This window comes from Dermacentor albipictus, chromosome 1 (assembly GCF_038994185.2).
Source record: "Dermacentor albipictus isolate Rhodes 1998 colony chromosome 1, USDA_Dalb.pri_finalv2, whole genome shotgun sequence".
Lineage (NCBI taxonomy): Eukaryota > Metazoa > Arthropoda > Arachnida > Ixodida > Ixodidae > Dermacentor > Dermacentor albipictus.
The window spans coordinates 519626624-519645784 of NC_091821.1; the positions used below are offsets into that span (position 1 = coordinate 519626624).

The 19161-nt window shown below is 47.7% G+C and overlaps 1 protein-coding gene across 1 annotated transcript in view; it reads right to left on the reverse strand.

Moving 5' to 3' along the window:
• LOC139059971 (uncharacterized) overlaps positions 1 to 16111 on the reverse strand; it is a 141508-nt gene extending 125397 nt beyond the window's left edge. The window contains exon 1 of the mRNA XM_070538635.1: positions 15994 to 16111. Coding sequence (XP_070394736.1) covers positions 15994 to 15996 — 3 coding nt within the window. The 5' untranslated portion in view covers positions 15997 to 16111. The remainder of the gene's footprint in view (positions 1 to 15993) is intronic.
• Positions 16112 to 19161: the final 3050 nt, after the last annotated feature.

The following is a 19161-nucleotide window of genomic DNA, read 5'->3' on the forward strand; positions in this document are numbered from 1 at the left end:
TTCGCGGCTGCCGTCTTGCATTCCCCATAAACGCCCGCGCGCCCTTACGCACGCTCGCGCGCTCCGCTGGGGAGTGCTTTCCAGCGGGCGTAAACGCTGCTCCGTAAAACCGCTGGCCGCCTCAGCGTGGTGCGCATGCGCAGTCGCGTCTCCGCTCGCCCGCTCCGCTCCGCTGGCCGTAAACCCGCTGGGCTAAAACTCTCTAGAGAGTCCAGCGCGTTTACGGCCAGCGGAGCGGAGCGGGCGAGCGGAGACGCGACTGCGTATGCGCACCAGGCTGAGGCGGCCAGCGGTTTTACGGAGCAGCGTTTACGCCCGCTGGAAAGCACTCCCCAGCGGAGGGTATACGCAGCGCGCGAGCGTGCGTAAGGGCGCGCGGGCGTGTATGGGAAATGCAAGACGGCCGCGAACATGAACGCCGGCAGTTCTGCATCGAAGACGACGACTGCCGCGCTGACCCGTACATTAATACTCAGTATATTATTAACAAATAATGCACTGAGACCATGTAATATATTGCTACGGAATAGTATTACCGATGACGAAGAGGCGAGCAGTACGAAGACGACGACAACGATTGGAGGCTAGCGCGGGCTGTTGCCTCTTGGCCAAGTGCGGCGTATTACGTTGTAAATATACTTGTATATAGCTTTTCATTTGCGTCTTCTTACGTAACATATCTGGTGGAGGTGGACGTTCCCTGTACCTCGTCACGGAGCTTCGCAGTGGACGGTACGTCGAGCCTAGCTTCATGGCTCCCGGCGATGACAATTCGACTCAGCCGCCTCCGACCCCTCCTGCCACTTCGACGACCTACATCTCTCTCCCTGCTCCTCGTGATCCTGGCGTATTCTCGGGCAAAGATGGGGACGACGTCGACGACTGGATCAGCCTGTACGAACACGTCAGCCGCAATAACCGGTGGGACCCTACTATCATGCTCGCCAACGTAGTCTTTTACCTCGGTGGCACTCCTCGAGTTTGGTTTCGGACGCACGAAGAGGAGCTCACCAGTTGGGATTCGTTCAAGCAAAAGCTCCGAGACTTGTTCGGCAACCCCTACGGTCACAAACTTACCGCGCAGAAGGCGCTTTCCGGCCGTGTGCAGACGTCAACAGAGCCCTATGTCACGTACATTCAGGACGTCCTGGCTCTGTGCCGCAAAGTTGATGCACACATGCCTGAGCCAGACAAGGTATCCCACATACTCAAAGGCATTGCCGATGACGCCTTCAAGTTGCTCGTGTTCAACAACGTCGCGACGGTGGATGCTGTTATCAAAGAGTGCCGCCGCCTGGAACTCGCTAAAAGCAGACGTATCGATCAGCAGTTTGCCCGTTTGCCCAACACCCCAGCGACTTCTTCCTGTGCCGACGCTCCTCGTCCCAACAACACCGGCGATATTACCAAGATCGTTCGGCGTGAGATTGAGGCCGCCTATCCGGCTGCCTTCGACTCCAGCCCCACCAACGCACCGGCAGTCACGGTTTCCCTGATCCAGGCAGTTGTCCGCCAGGAGATCGAAAACATGGGCCTTCACACCATCTGCTCGGCCCATCACCCTGATACCCATCCGGCTTCTTCGATTCCGCCCCGTCCCGCATCGTCTTACCCACCACGTTTTCGCAACCCAGCTGAATGGCGCACTGCTGACGACAAGCCCATTTGTTTTCACTGCCGTCGCATCGGGCACATTTCTCGGCACTGTCGAAGTCGCTGGACTTCCCCGACCCGGTCTGCTTATCCTGCCTATTCTCGCCCCTCGGGTGGCGCTTCTCGTCCTTATGCCGCACGCTCCGATAATGCCGCCACTGACTCTCCTGCGCCGAACCGCCCCTATTCTCGTTCACCTTCGCCCCAAGGACGACAATCTCGCTCTCCCCAGCCCCGTCGCTCCTTTTCGCCGACTCCCTTCGGACGCCGCTCCCAGCCGGAAAACTGAATGATGCAGCGCCTCGAGGTGACGCTGCATTGCTCCCTACGCCGCCAAATCCTCCACTGACGTTGCCCACTCATCTGAACCTTCTTGACGTGCAAGTCGACGGTGTTCCTGTATCTGCTCTTATAGACACTGGGGCGCATTTGTCGGTAATGAGCGCGGACTTTCGTACCCGCCTGAAAAAAATAATCACGCCCGCCACGACGCTTGTTGTCCGTGTCGCCGACGGCGGAACAGCCCCCGTAATTGGTATGTGTGCCGCCCGCGTCTCCTTCGCCGATCGCTCAACAGTCGTGCTATTCACGGTCATCGCCCACTGTCCCCATGACATCATCCTCGGCTTATACTTCCTCTCCGCACATTCTGCTCTAATTGATTGTTCCGCCAGTACTCTCCGCCTTGACCTGCCTGTTCTGGATCCCGCTGAACCACACCCCAGTCGCCTCAGTTCCGTCGACTTTGTTCGCTTGCCACCTACGGCACTGACTTACGTTGACCTAGTGTCATTCCCACCAGTGCCCGACGGTCACTATATCGCGGCTCCTATACAAGACGTCCTCCTTACACACGGGATCACGGTACCTCATTCCGTTTTATCTATTACGGCTAATTGCGTCTGCCTGCCCGTGGTCAATTTTGGCTTGACGACACAAGTGCTGCCACGCGGGATGTCTCTGGCCCAGTTTTGCTCATTCGAAGACCACTCAATAGCATCTATTGAGGTAGACAGCCATTCAGCCGATCCTCCTCTACCATCTCAGTCGACAACTTGCACCATTGCCGACTTACAGAAAATGATTGCGCCCGACATGCCGTCCGAGCACGCTCGTGAGCTCTACCGCGTTCTGTTTTCCTACAACGATATTTTTGACTTTCACGATCGTCCTTTGGCCCAAACTACAACTGTTAAACATCGCATTATTACCGGCGATGCCCCTCCTATTCATCGCCGCCCGTATCGAGTGTCACCGGTTGAGCGTCAAGTTATTCACGCTGAAGTTCGCAAAATGCTTGCCAATAACATCATAGAACCGTCATGTAGTCCATGGGCGTCACCGGTTGTACTGGTAAAAAAGAAGGATGGCTCATGGCGCTTTTGCGTGGATTATCGGCACCTTAACAGGGTTACCGAAAAGGACGTGTATCCCCTACCTCGGATCGATGACGCCCTTGACTGCCTCCATGGTGCTCGCTACTTCTCTTCTATTGACCTCCGCTCCGGCTACTGGCAGATTGCTGTGGACGATCTCGACCGCGAGAAGACTGCTTTTGTAACTCCGGACGGTCTTTATCAATTCAAAGTGATGCCGTTTGGTCTATGTAACGCTCCTGCCACTTTTGAACGCATGATGGACTCCCTTCATCACGGTTTCACATGGTCCATATGCCTGTGCTACTTGGACGACGTCATAGTATTCTCCCCAACGTTCGCTACGCACCTCGAGCGCCTCTCGGCAGTCCTGGACGTTTTTCGTCGCGCAGGTCTGCAACTGAACGCATCGAAGTGCCAATTCCGCCGTCGCCAGATTACCGTCCTTGGGCATCTCGTTGACGCGAACGGAGTGCAACCGGACCCAGGCAAGATCCATGCTGTTACGCACTTTCCTGTTCCGAAGTGTATCAAGGATGTGCGCAGCTTCATCGGCCTTTGTTCCTACTTCCGCCGTTTCGTGAAAAATTTCGCGGCCATCGCACGACCACTAACCGAGCTTTTGAAAAAAGACGCCCCTTTCCAGTGGGGCGATAACGAGGCCTCTGCATTCTCGCATCTAATCGACGTTCTCACAACGCCTCCCGTTCTGGCCCATTTCGATCCTTCTGCGCCTACCGAAGTTCGTACTGATGCCAGCGGTCACGGAATTGGCGCAGTACTGGCACAACGCCAGCGCGGCAACGACCGTGTTATCGCTTACGCCAGCAGGCTCCTCTCACCCGCGGAGCGCAACTATTCCATCACTGAGCGTGAGTGTCTGGCCCTAGTTTGGGCGGTTGCGAAGTTCCGCCCATACTTATATGGCCGACCCTTTTCCGTTATCACAGACCATCACGCGCTTTGTTGGTTATGCTCATTGAAAGACCCTTCAGGAAGCCTTGGTCGCTGGGCCTTACGCCTCCAAGAATATTCGTTCTCTGTCACCTACAAATCTGGCCGACTACACAAGGACGCTGACTGCCTGTCTCGCTACCCGGTAGACGAGCCTGACGACGCCGACAGTAGTACCGCCGACGGCCTTTTCTCTGTGTCTGCCTTCGCTAACATCGCCGATGAGCAGTACCGAGACCTATCGCTGCGAGTACTCATCGAGCGTCTGCGCTCTACACCTACCGACGCATCCGTTCGCCGATATGTCCTCCTGGGCGGCATTCTGTACCGAAGGAACTTCCTTCCTGACGGATCTGATCTTCTTCTTGTCGTGCCAAAACATCTACGACAGACTGTGCTCTTTGAGATGCATGATGCACCTACTGCAGGACATCTTGGCGTAACCCGCCCGTACGACCGCGTCCGCCGCCGCTTCTATTGGCCTGGTCTCGCTCGCTCCGTCCGACAGTATGTTGCTGCCTGCGATACCTGCCAGCGTCGGAAAACACCTCAGGTGCTACCTGCCGGTCATCTCCAGCCGATCACTGTCCCTGTGGAACCGTTCTTTCGTGTTGGATTAGACCTCCTCGGTCCCTTTCCCACGTCATCCTCTGGGAAAAAATGGGTAGCCGTCGCAACCGATTACGCCACCCGATACGCTATCATGCGGGCTCTCCCTACCAGTTGCGCCACTGACGTCGCGGACTTCCTCTTGCGTGACATTATCTTACTTCATGGCGCCCCGCGACAGCTGCTCACTGACCGTGGTCGTAACTTCCTCTCGAAAGTTATCGCCGACATTGTACGTTCCTGCTCCACTCAACACAAGCTGACTACCTCCTACCATCCTCAAACCAATGGCCTGACAGAGCGGTTAAACCGTACTCTTACCGATATGCTGTCAAAGTACGTTTCCAAGGACCACCGCGACTGGGACATTGCCCTTCCTTACGTCACATTCGCTTATAATTCTTCCCGGCACGACACCGCCGGATTTTCTCCCTTTTATCTGCTCTACGGTCGAGAACCGACCTTGCCGACACGGCACTTCCTCCTGCTTCGATCTCAACAAGCGTGTATGCGCGCGACGCCATCGCTCTCGCCGACCATGCACGCCAGCTTGCCCGTGCTCGACTGACGGACTCGCAAACCACTCAGCAGCGTCAGTACAACGCCCGCCACCGTGACGTACAGTTTTCGCCTGGTGCGTTCGTGCTCCTCTGGTCGCCCTCCCGTCACGTCGGACTTTCAGAGAAGCTCCTTTCGCGATACACAGGGCCCTACCGCGTGCTGCGCCAGGTGACGCCTGTGACGTACGAAATTGCCCCTGTGAGCTCAACCTCGTCATCTACTGTGGCACCTAGTGATGTCGTGCACGTCAGTAGGCTCAAGGTCTACTACCCTGTTTCCAAGTCCGGCCTTTAGTCGCTCCGGGACGGCGCTTTTGCCGCCGGGGGTAGTGCTACGGAATAGTATTACCGATGACGAAGAGGCGAGCAGTACGAAGACGACGACAACGATTGGAGGCTAGCGCGGGCTGTTGCCTCTTGGCCAAGTGCGGCGTATTACGTTGTAAATATACTTGTATATAGCTTTTCATTTGCGTCTTCTTACGTAACAATATCTTTATTCAACATTTCTTGCATAATAAAAGCAAGCGTAATTAAATTTCATTTCTCAGTAACTCCTATTCGAACCACTAGGTGGGGCAGCAGAGCTCCCCGCTCTTTACCCCGCTCGAGCGGGTGATCCGCTGGGCTTAAATTCTTTTTTCGCGAGCCGCTCCGCTGGCGCAACGGTGGAGACCGCTCCGCTCCACTGGCCGTAAACCCGCTGGGCTAAAACTCTCTAATGATGCACGCCAGCCAAACATCGTGATCAGCACGGGCAGAGAGATAGACAGATAGTGATCTAAAGAAAGGAAGGACGCTTGATTCTGCAGAGGGAGCAAGGCGAAGCGTTGTCAGAGGAGAGAGAGTCCGGGCCGCGAGCTGCCTCGCACAGCTCCAATGCGCGCGTGGCGCGCCATCTGTCGGGGCAGCGCCGTACATGGAGAGGAGGGGGTCTTCTGTGTTTGCCGCTAGATGGCTCTGCGTGTGCGGAAAGCGCAGAAGAAATGCAGCGGAAACGCACTTCGCTACTCATCTAATTGTGGCTACTGTAAGTTACATGTTGATAATTACCGATATAAACCGCAGTATAACTTTCCATGGCTCGTTTCGAAGGCAACACCGCATTCACTGGAGGCGCGTTCGTACCGCTTGGAAGCGTCGAACTCGTTGCTGAGTGGTAGCGTCTCCGTCTCACACTCCGGAGACCCTGGTTCGATTCCCACCCAGCCCATCTTGGCAGTTGCTTTCTATTTATGAAGTGCCTGCCGCGATTTATCGCTCACGGCCAACGCCGCGGACACCGACGCCGACGACATCGGCTTCTCTGCGACACGAGCTCCTTAACGCTATCGCGTTAAAACGCACGTGAAGGGCCGTTTATAGACCGACGGAACGCACGCGCGCGCGCACGCTACGTCACGTCGGCGAAAACGCCCCCTCCGTAGTCGGGCGCACCGGCCCAGCCAACGTAACCGGCGGCTTTCGACGCGCCCCGACGGGCCCGGCGCCGATATGGCTCCTGAGCCATTCGCGCGTCGGAGTCGGCGGAACTCTCGCACCACAATGCATTGCACACGAAGAAAAAGGCGCCAACACAACTCTGCAGGCGGCTTTTGAGGACAGCGCGCGACTTGGCGAACGCTCTATGCATGCTCCGAAGATAGCAGCCGATGCCGCGCGCGTTGAAGTATAGAGGGGATGGCATCTCGGCTGGCACAGCGCAACCGACGTAGCGTGACTGACCGCGCACGACGCTAGCCCGCGCGTCGATAACGTCGGACTGTGAACGTGCCTTAAGTCAGGGGAGGGAGGCCCTAGTTTAGCGCGCTTCTCCTCCGGCCGTTGCTCTAGCCTGGTCTTGCGCCACCATCGCTCTCTCATGGAGATAATTTCCGATTGATGCAAAATATGGGGGGCGCTCAGGTAGCGCAATAACAAGTTTCGGAGACACTTTGAAGGAACAGGCAGCAGAACCGTTCGGTCCGCTCTGTTGGCGCCCTCCATCACGCCAACGCTTTGACAGTGAGTGTTTGCGGTCATAGAGTGAGATCTGTTCATGTTTGTACGTGCGCGCGTGACCCAGTGCTTGCTAATTTAAGGAGTAAGCAAATGTTTACTGCCGTTTATTCAGCTGATGAAACTACGAACCTTGGTACGTGCAATTGTTCGTGCAGTGGTTCATGCAGCATTGGGGTGAAACTGCTATACTTTTGTTTTTATGTTTCTATGCTGACGTAGTGGCCGCGTCACGGCAAAAACTTCTCCTCCCAGCGTGGAGGCAGCCTAACCGATTCTGCGGGCGTTTTTGATAAACTTGTTCTCTCTCTCTATCTCTCTCTGCATATATATATACATATATGTATATTTAACACGAAGGTTGTACAGGTCTACGCCGCTAGATCCAGTCATGACGACCAGGAAGTCGAAAGCTTCTATGAAGACATGGAATCGGCGATGGGTAGAGTGAAAACAAAATAAACTATACTGATGGGCGACTTTAATGCCAAGGTAAGCAAGAAGCAGGCTGGAGATAAGGCAGTGGTGGAAAATGGCTTAGGCACTAAGAACAGCAGGGGAGAGTTATTAGTAGAGTTTGCGGAACAGAATAATATGCGGATAATGAATACATTCTTCCGCAAGCGAGATGTCGGAAAGTGGACGTGGAGGAGCCTGAACGACGAGACTAGAAATGAAATGGACTTCATACTCTGCGCTAACCCTAACATCATACAAGATGTGGACGTGCTCAGCAAGGTGCGCTGCAGTGACCATAGTAAGAACTCGAATTAGCCTAGACCTGAGGAGGAAACGGAAGAAGCTGGTACATAAGAGGCCGATCAATGAGTTAGCGGTAACAGGAAAAATAGAAGAATTCCAGATCAAGCTACAGAATTAGTATTCGGCTTTAACTCGGGAAGAGGACCTTAGTGTTGAAGCAATGAACGACAATCTTGCGGGTATCATTAAGGAGTGTGCAAGAGAAGTCGGTAATAACTCCGTTAGACAGGATACCAGTAAACTATCGCAGGAGACGAAAGATCTCATCACGAAACGTCAATGTATGAAAGCCTCTAACCATACAGCTAGAATAGAACTGGCCGAACATTCGAAGTTATTCAACAAGCGTAAGACAGCTGACATAAGGAAGTATAATATGGATAGAATTGAACATGCTCTCAGGAGTGGAGGAAGCCTAGAACAGTGAAGAAGAAACTAGGAATTGGCAAGAATCAGATGTATGCGTTAAGAGACAAAGCCGGCAATATCATTACTAATATGGATGAGACAGTACAAGTGGCTGAGGAGTTCTATAGAGATATGTACTGTACCAGTGACACCCACGACGATAATTGAAGAGAAAATAGTGTAGAGGAATTCGAAATCCCACAGGTAACGCCGGAAGAAGTAAAGAAAGCCTTGGGAGATATGCAAAGGGGGAAGGCAGCTGGGGAGGATCAGGTAACAGCAGAATTGTTGAAGGATGGTGGGCAGATTGTTCTAGAGAAACTGGCCACCCTGTATACGCAATGCCTCATGACCTCGAGTGTACCGGAAGCTTGGAAAAACGCTAACACAATCCTAATCCATAAGAAAGGGGACTCCAAAGACTTGAAAAATTATAGACCGATCAGCTTACTGTCCGTTGCCTACAAAGTATTTACTAAGGTAATTGCAAATAGAATCAGGAACATCTTAGACTTCCGTCAACCAAAGGACCAGGCAGGATTCCGTAAAGGATACTCAACAATTGGCCATATTCACATTATAAATCAGGGGATGGAAAAATGTTGGGAATCTAACCAGCCCTTATATATAGCTCTCATTGATTACGAGAAAGCGTTTGATTCAATCGAAACCTCAGCAGTCATGGAGGCACAGCGGAATAAGGGTGTAGACGAGCCGTATGTAAAAATACTGAAAGATATCTGTAGTGGCTCCATAGCCACCATAGTCCTCCATAAAGAAAGCAACAACACCCCATTAAAGAAAGGCGTCAGGCAGGGAGATACAATCTCTACAATGCTATTCAAAGCGTGCTTACAGGAGGTATTCAGGGACCTGGATTGGGAAGATTTGGGGATAAAAGTTAATGGACAATACCTTAGTAACTTGCGATTCGCTGATGATATTGCTTTGCTCAGGAACTCAGGGTACCAACTGCAATGCATGTTCACTGACCTGGAGAGGCAAAGCCGAAGGGTGGGTCTAAAAATTAATCTGCAGAAAAGTGAAGTAATGTTTAACAGTCTGGGAAGAGAACAGCAGTTTACGATAGGTAGTGAGGCAGTGGAAGTGGTAAGGGAATACAGCTACTTAGGACAGGTAGTGACTGCGGATCCGGATCATGAGACTGACATAATAAGAATAATAAGAATGGGCTGGGGTGCGTTTTGCAGGCATTCTCAGATAATGCACAGCAGGTTGCCATTATCCCTCAAGAGAAAAGTTTATAACAGCTGTGTCTTACCAGTACTCACGTACGGGGCAGAAACCTGGAGGCTTCCGAAACGGGTCCTACCTAAATTGAGGACGACAGAAAGAGCAGATTGGGTGAGGGAACAAACGTGAGGTAAGGATATTTTAGTTGAAATCGAGAAAAATAAATGGTCATGGGCAGGACACGTAATGATGAGCGAAGATAACCGATGGTCATTAGGAGTTACGGAATGGATTCCAAGGGAAGGGAAACGTAGCAGAGGGCGGCAGAAAGTTGGGTGGGCGGATGAGATTAAGAAGTTTTCAGGGACAACATGGCCACAGTTAGTACATGAACGGTGTATTTGGAGAAGTATGGGAGAGCCTTTGACCTGCAGTGGGCGTAACCAGGCTGATGATGATGATGATATATATTTCTAGGGGGCTGAAAAGCAGTGTTGCCTACGCTAATGTTTGTTTCTGGTAGCGGAACACAACGCACTGCGGCAGCCCAGTAGCTTTGGTGTTGCGCTGCTGAGCTTGAGGTGACGGGTCCAATCACAACCGCGGCAGACGCATTCCAACGGGGTCATAATGCGAAAACGCGCGTATACCGTGCATTCCATACACATTAAACAACCCGAGCTTCTGAAAATAAATCTGCAGCTTTCCCATACCGTGCGCCTCTTAACAATATCTTGATTTTGGAACTTAAATCTTCAAAATTTAATTTTACGTCGCGGAATTACATTTACAATAGTTGCTGTGCTCTCTTTAGTAGCCAATACTTTATCTTGAGATTTACTTATGGTCAGAATCCAGGTCTTCCTTAGCATAGGAGACCAGCTATCGCTTAAGCGTGTGAGGTATCAACAAACATGAGAGAGAGAAAGAGAGAGAGAGGGAGAGGGGAAGACGGAAGGACAGGGAGGTTAACGAGACTGAGTCCAGTTTGCTACCCTACACGTGAGGAGGGGAATGGGGACTCAAAGAGATAGAGCGAGAGAATTCGGTGTAGGATGTGTATAGTCGGGCACTCAAGTCTGTTGCCGTCAGGTAGCGAAAAAGCCCTCGATCTGCTTTCTGGGCATATGAACTGTGAGGCCAGGCTACCAAGATCTTCGCTTCCGTAAATGGCCTGTCATCCAGTCTATTTAAGGCACACTGGAGAGTCTCACTTCGATTATCGGAGCGAGAATAGTGGCACAGTAGGTGACTGACGGTCTCTTCACACTTGCACTTAGCGCACATTGGTGAATCCGCCATTCCAATACGATAGCTGTAGGAGTTGGTGAATGCTACTCCTACCCACAGCTGACGCAGCAGTGTGGCGTCACGTCGTGGAAGGTTCGCTGGTAATTTAAGTTTCAGTGATGGGTCGAGGCTGTATAAACGACACTTACAATTCTGTGGTGTATGCCAGTAACCTAACGTGATGGTACGAGTGAGACTGCGAAGCTTTCTTGCAGCGTCGACTCTGGATAAAGGTATAAGGAGTGTCGGTGAGCCATCCTGGGCACGTGGGGCTGCGCCATCGGCGAGGTGATTACCAACGATGCCACAATGTCCCGGCATCCACTGACATATGATATCACGTCCTCGTTCAGAAGAGCAATGGCAGGTTTCGTTCATTTGTGACACCAGATGTTCATAATTGCCACGTCGTAAACTTCGCAAGATCTGGAGCGCTGCTTTCGAGTCACAAAATATGGCCCATTTGTTGGGCGGTTCTTTTTCAAAGTATTCGACAGCAGCGCGAAGAGCGGCCAGTTCGGAACCTGTAGATGTCGTTACATGTGATGTCTTAACTTGATGACGACCGATTGAGATGGTAGAACAACGGCGCCCATAGAATTTTCCGAGACGGAACCATCCGTGCAAACATGAATTCGGTTAGCGTATGAACAATGCAGAAGCTCCCATGTGATCTGCTTGAGAGCCGCGGTGGTCAGGCTAGCTTTCTTCACTATTCCTGGAACAGCAAGGTACACAGGAGGCATCTTCAAGCACCACATAGGGGATGGCGTTCTTGTTGCGGGTGAGTGCCTCTAAGGCAAAGAGTGGCGGTTATCCGCAATTGTTCTGGAGAACGCTGCCTTGGGTCTTTTCTCAGGCAAGATCAACAAACATGGTCAAGGAAAATCAATATATAGAGTTCGAAGTAATTGCAGAACATGACAAGGATGAAAGAATGATACACCGCGCTGCAACCAGGAGAGGAAACCGAGGGCGTACGTAAAACAGAACACGTTATCTGGTATTTCTTCTCCTGCATTATATTCTTTCTTTCGCCAGACTCATCTCGAATATCAGAGGAGTCGCGATCTCAAACGACCCATACCCAAATGTTGACTCTAGTTTTGTGACTCTACGGAAGAAAAAAGAGAATCAAGTTGCCCTCACTCACGTTTTACTCTCTTTTTTATTAGAGTGTAGAACCGGCATTCTACTCTCTCTCAGAAGGACAGAGTGAAAAGCTCATTTCTCTCTCTCCTTGGTGACGGAGTGCACAATGCATTTCACTCCACTCGACATTTTGCTTGAGTAAAACAATGCTTTGAAGAGTGAATCGGCTGCTTCACTCCTGCGATATGCTCTCTAGTTTTTAGAGTGTACATGGACGTATAAAAAACAAGAAAATAAAGAAGTTACACAACGCTATATTAGTGTAATATTAGAATATTTGTAGCAGTGCAAAAACCTGGTTATGTCACCGTCGCCGCTTTGTGGTCGTAACAACCAAGAAAGTAAAGATGCTAACACATCTAATGCTTACAGCAGTGTAAGAATACATTGCTGATAGCGTTAAAAAGCCTAATTATTCATCGTCGCTGCTACAAGGTCGTAACGAATCTAGGCATACTGATGTTAACACAATAAATGTTATATTAGTGTAACATTAGATTATTGGTAGCATGTAAAAAGCCTGGCTATGTCGCCGTCGTCCCTACAAGGTCCTATGTTAAGATGTTAAGAAATCTAGTCGTCATAGTACTGTAAGAATAGATGTTTTGTAGCGTTGAAAAACCTGGTACCATCGCCTACGCCGCTACATGACCACAACAAACCAAGAAAATAAAGAAGTCACACTTCTGATAGTTAAATTAGTGTAATATAAGATAATTTGTAGCAGTTAAAAACCTGGTTATGTTGCGGCCACCGCTACAAGGGCGGAACAAATCAAGACAGTAAAGCTCTTAACACATCTAATCTTTATGTAAGCGGAAAAATAGATTAGGTCTAGCATTAAAAACCTAGTTATGTCGCCGTCGCTGCTGCAAAGTCGTAGCAAACCTAGATAATAAAGATGTTAACACACTAATCATTATGTTAGTGTAATAATAAAATATTTGTAGCAGGTAAAAGCCTGGTTATATCGGCGTCATCGCTACAAGGTCGTAAGAAAACAAGAAAGTAAAGATGTTAACAAATCTATTCGTTATTGTAGTGTAACAATAGATGATTGAAAGCGATAAAAAGCCTGATCATATCGGCGTCGCCACTACGATGTCGTAACAAAACAAGAAAGCAAAGATGTTACACTTATAATTGTTATATTAGTGTAATATTATTATTTTTGTAGCAGTTAAACTCCTGGTTATGTCACCTTCGCCACTACAAGCTCGTAACACAGCACGAAAGTAAAGCTCCTATAACATCTAATCCTTATATAAGTGCAAAAATTATTATCGGTATCGTTAAAAAGCTTAGTTCTGTCGCAGTCGCCGCTAAATGGCCGCAACACAACATGAAAGTTAGGATGGTAACATATATAATCGTAATATTTCTGTATTATTAGATTATTTGTAGCAGTTAAAATCCTAGTTATGTCGCCAAAGCCGCTACAAGGTAGTAACAAATCAAGAAAGTAAAGATTTTAGCACATCTAATCATTATGTAAGTGTGAAAATACATCAGCGATAGCGTTAAAACGCCTAATTATGTAGCCATCGCTGCTACAAGTTCGTAACAAAATTAGATAATAAAGATTTTGACACGCTAATTGTTATAGTAGTGTAACATTAGATTTTTGGTAGCAGGCAGGAAGCCTGGTTATGTCGCCGTCACCGCTACAAGGTCGTAACGAAATAAAAAGGTAAAGACTCTAACAAATTTAATAGTTATAGTAGTGTAATAATAGATGTTCTTTAGCGTTGAAAAACCTGGTAATATCACCATCGCCCTTCTACATGGCCGTAACAAAACAAGAAAATAAAGAAGTCACACTTCCGATAGTTAGATTAGTGTAATACAATATATTCTGTAGCTGTTAAAAGCATGGTTATGTCTCGGTCGCCGCTACAAGGGCTGCACAAAACAAGAAAGTAAAGCTGATAACACATCTAATCATTGTATAAGCGCAAAAAATAGATTATCGCTACCGGTAAAAAGCCTAGTTATGTCACCGTCGCTGCTACAAAGTTGTAAGAAAATTATATTATAAAGATGTCAACACACTAATTATTAGGTTATTGTAATATTAAATATTTGGTAGCAGCTAAAATGCCTGGTTATGTCGCCGTCGCCGCAACAAGGTCGTAACAAAACAAGAAAGTAAAGATGTTAACAAATCTAATCGTTATAGTAGTGTAACCATAGATGATTGGTAGCGATAAAAAACCTGGTAATCTCGCCGTCGCCGCTACGTGGCCGTAACAAAACTAGAAAATAAAGAAGTTACACATGCAATTGTTATATTAGTGTAATATTAGATCATTTGTAGCTGGTGAAATCCTGGTTTTGTCGCCGTCGCCACTACAAGCTCGTAACACAGCACGAAAGTAAAGCTCCCAAAACATCTAATCCTTATATAAGTGCAAAAATTATTATCGGTAGTGTTAAAAAGCCTAGTTCTGTCGCTGTGGCCGCTACAAGGTCGTAACAGTACAAGAAATACAGATGTCAACACATCTAATCGTTATAGTAGTGTAATAATAGATTATTGGTAGCGCTGAAATACCTGGTAATGTCGCCGTCACTTCTACAAGGTCGTACCACAGAACGAAAGTAAAGCTCCTAACACATTTAATCATTATATTAGTGTAATAATAGATGATTGGAAGCGTTGAAAAACCTGGTAATGTCGCCGTCGCCGCTACATGGCCGCAACACAAGAAAGTAAAGATGTTAACATATCTAATAGTTATGGTAGTGTAATAATAGATTATTTGTAGTAGTTAAGAACCTGGTTATGTCACCGAAGCCGCTACAAGGGCGCAACAAAACAAGAAAGTAAAGCTCTTAACACATCTAATCCTTATAAAGGCGTAAAAATAGAATATCGCTAGCGTCAAAAACCTAGATGTCGCCGTCGCTGCTACAAGGTCGTAGCAAAACTAGGGGCCCTATAACGTAAAACAATTCCAATATGTATATATTCCAATCTCCTGAAGTCAAATTTGTGTAACCCTGAACGCAAGCACCGGGCGGTCACCCACAGGGTTGTCTGAACAAACCATTCAAACGCTCTCCTTGTTCGCAGGATGTCACTTTTGTTTGCTTGAAAAACAAATAACATTGCTTACACTGAGCGGCTGGTCGTATCTAATTGGCTGACAAGAGGCGGGGAAAATGGTAGAGTGGAGAGGGATTCGATGGCGCCGAGCTACTGCACTGAAAGTCGGTAACCGGATAAAAAGGGTGGTGCCGACGTCTACGATTGGTCGGCTTCCCATTACTTAGCTTGCGATGGCTGGTCAAAAATCGTGGTGGCATGCAACGGAAGCTTAAGAAGGACGCTAAAACGGATCCTCAGCAAAGAATAGTTGGCAGAACGAGGTCGTAAACGCGCCGAAAGTGCTCGAAAACGTTACACGGATACGCAAAAGCTATGCACCAACTAGACCCCCAACGTGTTTTACTGCAATACCTAGTTATGTCACCGTCGCTGCTACAAAGTCGTAACAAAACTACATAATAAAGATTTTAACACAGTAATTATCACGTTGGTCTAATATGAAATTATTGGTAGCAGTTAAAAAGCCTGTTAATGTAGCCGTCGCCACTACAAGGTCGTAACAAAACAATAAAGTAAAGATGATCTAATTGTTATATTAGCACAATAATAAATTAGTGGTAGGAGTTAAAAAACCTGGTAGTGTCGCCGTAACCGCCACAAGGTCGTAACAAAACAAGAAATAATGATGTTAAAACATCTAATCCTTATGTTAGTATAATAATAGATGATTGGTAGTGTTAAAAAAACCTGGTGATCTCGCCGTCGCCGCTACGTGGCCGTAACAAAACTAGAAAATAAAGAAGTTACACATGCAATTGGTATATTAGTTTAATATTAGATTGTTCGTAGCAGTTAAAAGCCTAGTTATGTCACCGTCGCCGCTACAAAGTCGAAACAAAACAAGAAAGTAAAGCTCTTAACACATCTAATCGGTATATAATTGATTGGGTACGGCCGCACCGCAGTGAGCAAGGCGCTCACGAACCATTTCATCTTTCTCGTCCAGGTCCTTGGTTTTTTGTTGCCCCACAACGTCCGCAAACAGGATCACGGACGGCTTCACTGCTTGATCTTCCGTTTGCTGAAATCCACGGAACACAGCGGATGCGTACCCAATCCGGCGCGGCCCTCGACGAGATGGACTGGCGGGAGAGCGCACCCTACCGCTTGACTTCTATGACTGTGATGGCAGTGATACCGACTGCGTAGAAATGGAGCAACTTGTCGATCGCCGGCATTGGGCACTGCCGCACCGCAGTTTGGCTTGGTTTGCTGCCCGTAGATATAGCACAACCCACTACGGGGGATTGGCCATAAATCGGGTGCCGGTGGGTCGAAAAAGAATAAATACCTAAATAGGATTTTTTTATTAAAAATGAGATATTAAATGAATTCTAATCGTTGATAATAATTTTTGTGCTATATTTCTTAAAACTAGAAGTTCATACTTTTCGTTTCTTCTCGTGGAAAATAAAACAACAAAATTAGCATGGAGGGCTCCTGTTTCCATAACAAGATTATATATGTCATCACATACGTTCCTATTTGTGTCCTAGTGCCGACGCCCCCAGAGACCGAATGATACGTAGCATAATGGTTAATCCAAGTTGGCGGAAGGGACCTTCTAGAAGTCGTTTTCTATGAACGTTGAACCTACGACACTCTATAAAGAAATGATAGTGCGCATGGCGCTCACGAACCAATTCATCTTTCTCATCCAGGTGAGGAAGGATTACGGGAAATGTTTTCGTAGTAACAATGTGTTTCTTGTGGTGCAGCCGTGCCCATGACAAATGTGTTCACTTGTTGCCGAGTATGCTGTTTCCTTAAAAGATTTATTACTCTCGCCTGGATACATAGAAAGCACTCCTGGTCCTTCTATTCAAGAAGTCATGAATGAAATACGCGAAATGGCTGCAGATACTAACGATATTAAAAACGAGAACAAGGCGGCTTCTCAATCCTTAGCAACCATTCACGCCAAACTGGATGGGCTGTCGCACATCGATGGTAAGGTAGGTGAGGTAGAAGGCAAAATTATCCGATTTAAACGAACCATGACTAACCTAGCACAGCGGGTTAACGACCTCGAAAACAGAAGTAGGCGATCAAACCTAATCGTTCACGGAATTAAGGAAGAACAAGAGGAGACTGTCGAGCGCCTTGAAAATGAAATATGTGTGAATCTCATTCAAAATAAACTTGGTGTCAGTATTTCTGGAGTAGAGAGGATTAACCGCCTTGGGGCCAAAAAAGAAAATAAGACACTTCCTGTAATTTTAAGCTGCTTGATTCCAGAGAAAAAGTAAAATATTTATGAACTGAACAGATTTGAAGGTACCACCATATCAGCCAGCAAAGAGTTCTCGTTAGGCTGCGCAATATTAGTAAACAACGATGGGGTAGCTGCAAGACCAATCGAAAAAACAAGGATAAAGTCAAATTGATCTTTGATGCTACAAAAGATTTCCAGGATGATCAGACTAGTTGCACTGGCCATTTCCTGATTCAATAAGGTTCACTGAAGCTTGTTTTTAAATTCACACTGTTTTTATACAAGGTGATCATTTTCAGTTTTGTGGAATTTTTGAATATAGCCCTGTTGCATATAGCATAATTCTAGCCCGTGAGCAGGAATATTCAAACAGGCAGATATATCTTGCACGCGAAATTGAAACATATCAAACTAATTAGAAAATTTTATCATCTTTCGAATGAATTACATTATAGCTAATATAAACGAAAAGAAAGCGGCTTAACCGATGAAACCGATGTTTATTAATCATATCCTAAGAATCCAGCAAACACTGACACCAAGGACAAGTTAGGGTAAATTACTCGTTATTAACAAATGAAATAAAGAAATGATAAATAAATGGAAATGAAAGTGGATGAAAAAAAATTATCCGACGATTACGATACTCCCTAATGCGAAATTTGAGCGCAGCTCTATACGTGTTTCCATTTCGCGATATTTTGAAGCAAAGAATTTGAGAGAGACATGTAGCAGAGTCGGTAATGGTCGAAAATCTGATCTGCGGATCAAGCGAGCCGGCGTTTATACATGACTCGTCAAAGGTTCCAGTGTGATCGCTGGTGCCGCATGGCTTCCAGAAAGTACTATACAATTCGCATAGCGCATACAATCAGATTAAGAAACAATCTCACACAATAACAACCAAAACAAGCGCGAACGAGACCGACCCAACAGAACCAAACAGGCGCGGGCGAGAGCTTTGGCGCGAGCAGACGATAGTACGAAACGAGCGGATCGGCTGAGACCAGACACGAGTGCGCATCGAGCCGTAAGGAGGGTCCGCATGGCACCAGCATCGCGCGCGCACGTCACTGAAGGGGCCGGTCTCATTGGTCTCCGCCATTCGCGGCTCGCGTCCTTCGTCTCCCACTCCAGCGGAGGGGGGCGGAGCTGGTTACGAGGCCGACAACGCCGACGACGACGCGAAAGCCAGGAACGGACGCCAAAGAGCTGCGCTCTAAAACAACTTGCCCCAGGTGGGGAACGAACCCATGTCTTCGCATTACGCGTTAGATGCGTTACCAATTGAGCTACTGCGGGTGCCGTTTCCCCATCACTTTCTTGGGTATTTATGTTTCCTAGTAGAACCCTGGGAGTGTTTGCCAGCACCACCACATATCTGGGGCACATATTGTAATTTACGAATCATAGCCAGTGAGATCACAAGGTGTATCTACTTGGAATTTATTTCCAGAATGGCGTCAGTTTGGAGATATGCACCATCAAACTTGCTGTAAAAATGCACTGTTGTTCCACGTACTTTTTTAACAAAATGTGCTTTTATGCACTAATGCACAAAAGTAACGGGAACACCCTTGTGTATTGGTCTTTATAAGGGAAATATTCCTAAACTGGTGTCATCCTGGAAGTTCAAATGCATCTGTCTTCCAAGCTCACTGGCTACAATTATTAAATTGCAATATTTGCAGTAATATAATTAGTTACGAAGTTAATTAGTGATTTTTTTTATTTAGTTTAGCATGTGTTTCGATTTCTCATGCTGGTAATGTCCACCTCTTCAAGTTTTCTAGCTCAAGGACATGAATTATGCCATCTGCCGCAGGAATTTTTTTTAATTTCCATAAAACTTAAAAATGATCACCCCGTACAATCCTA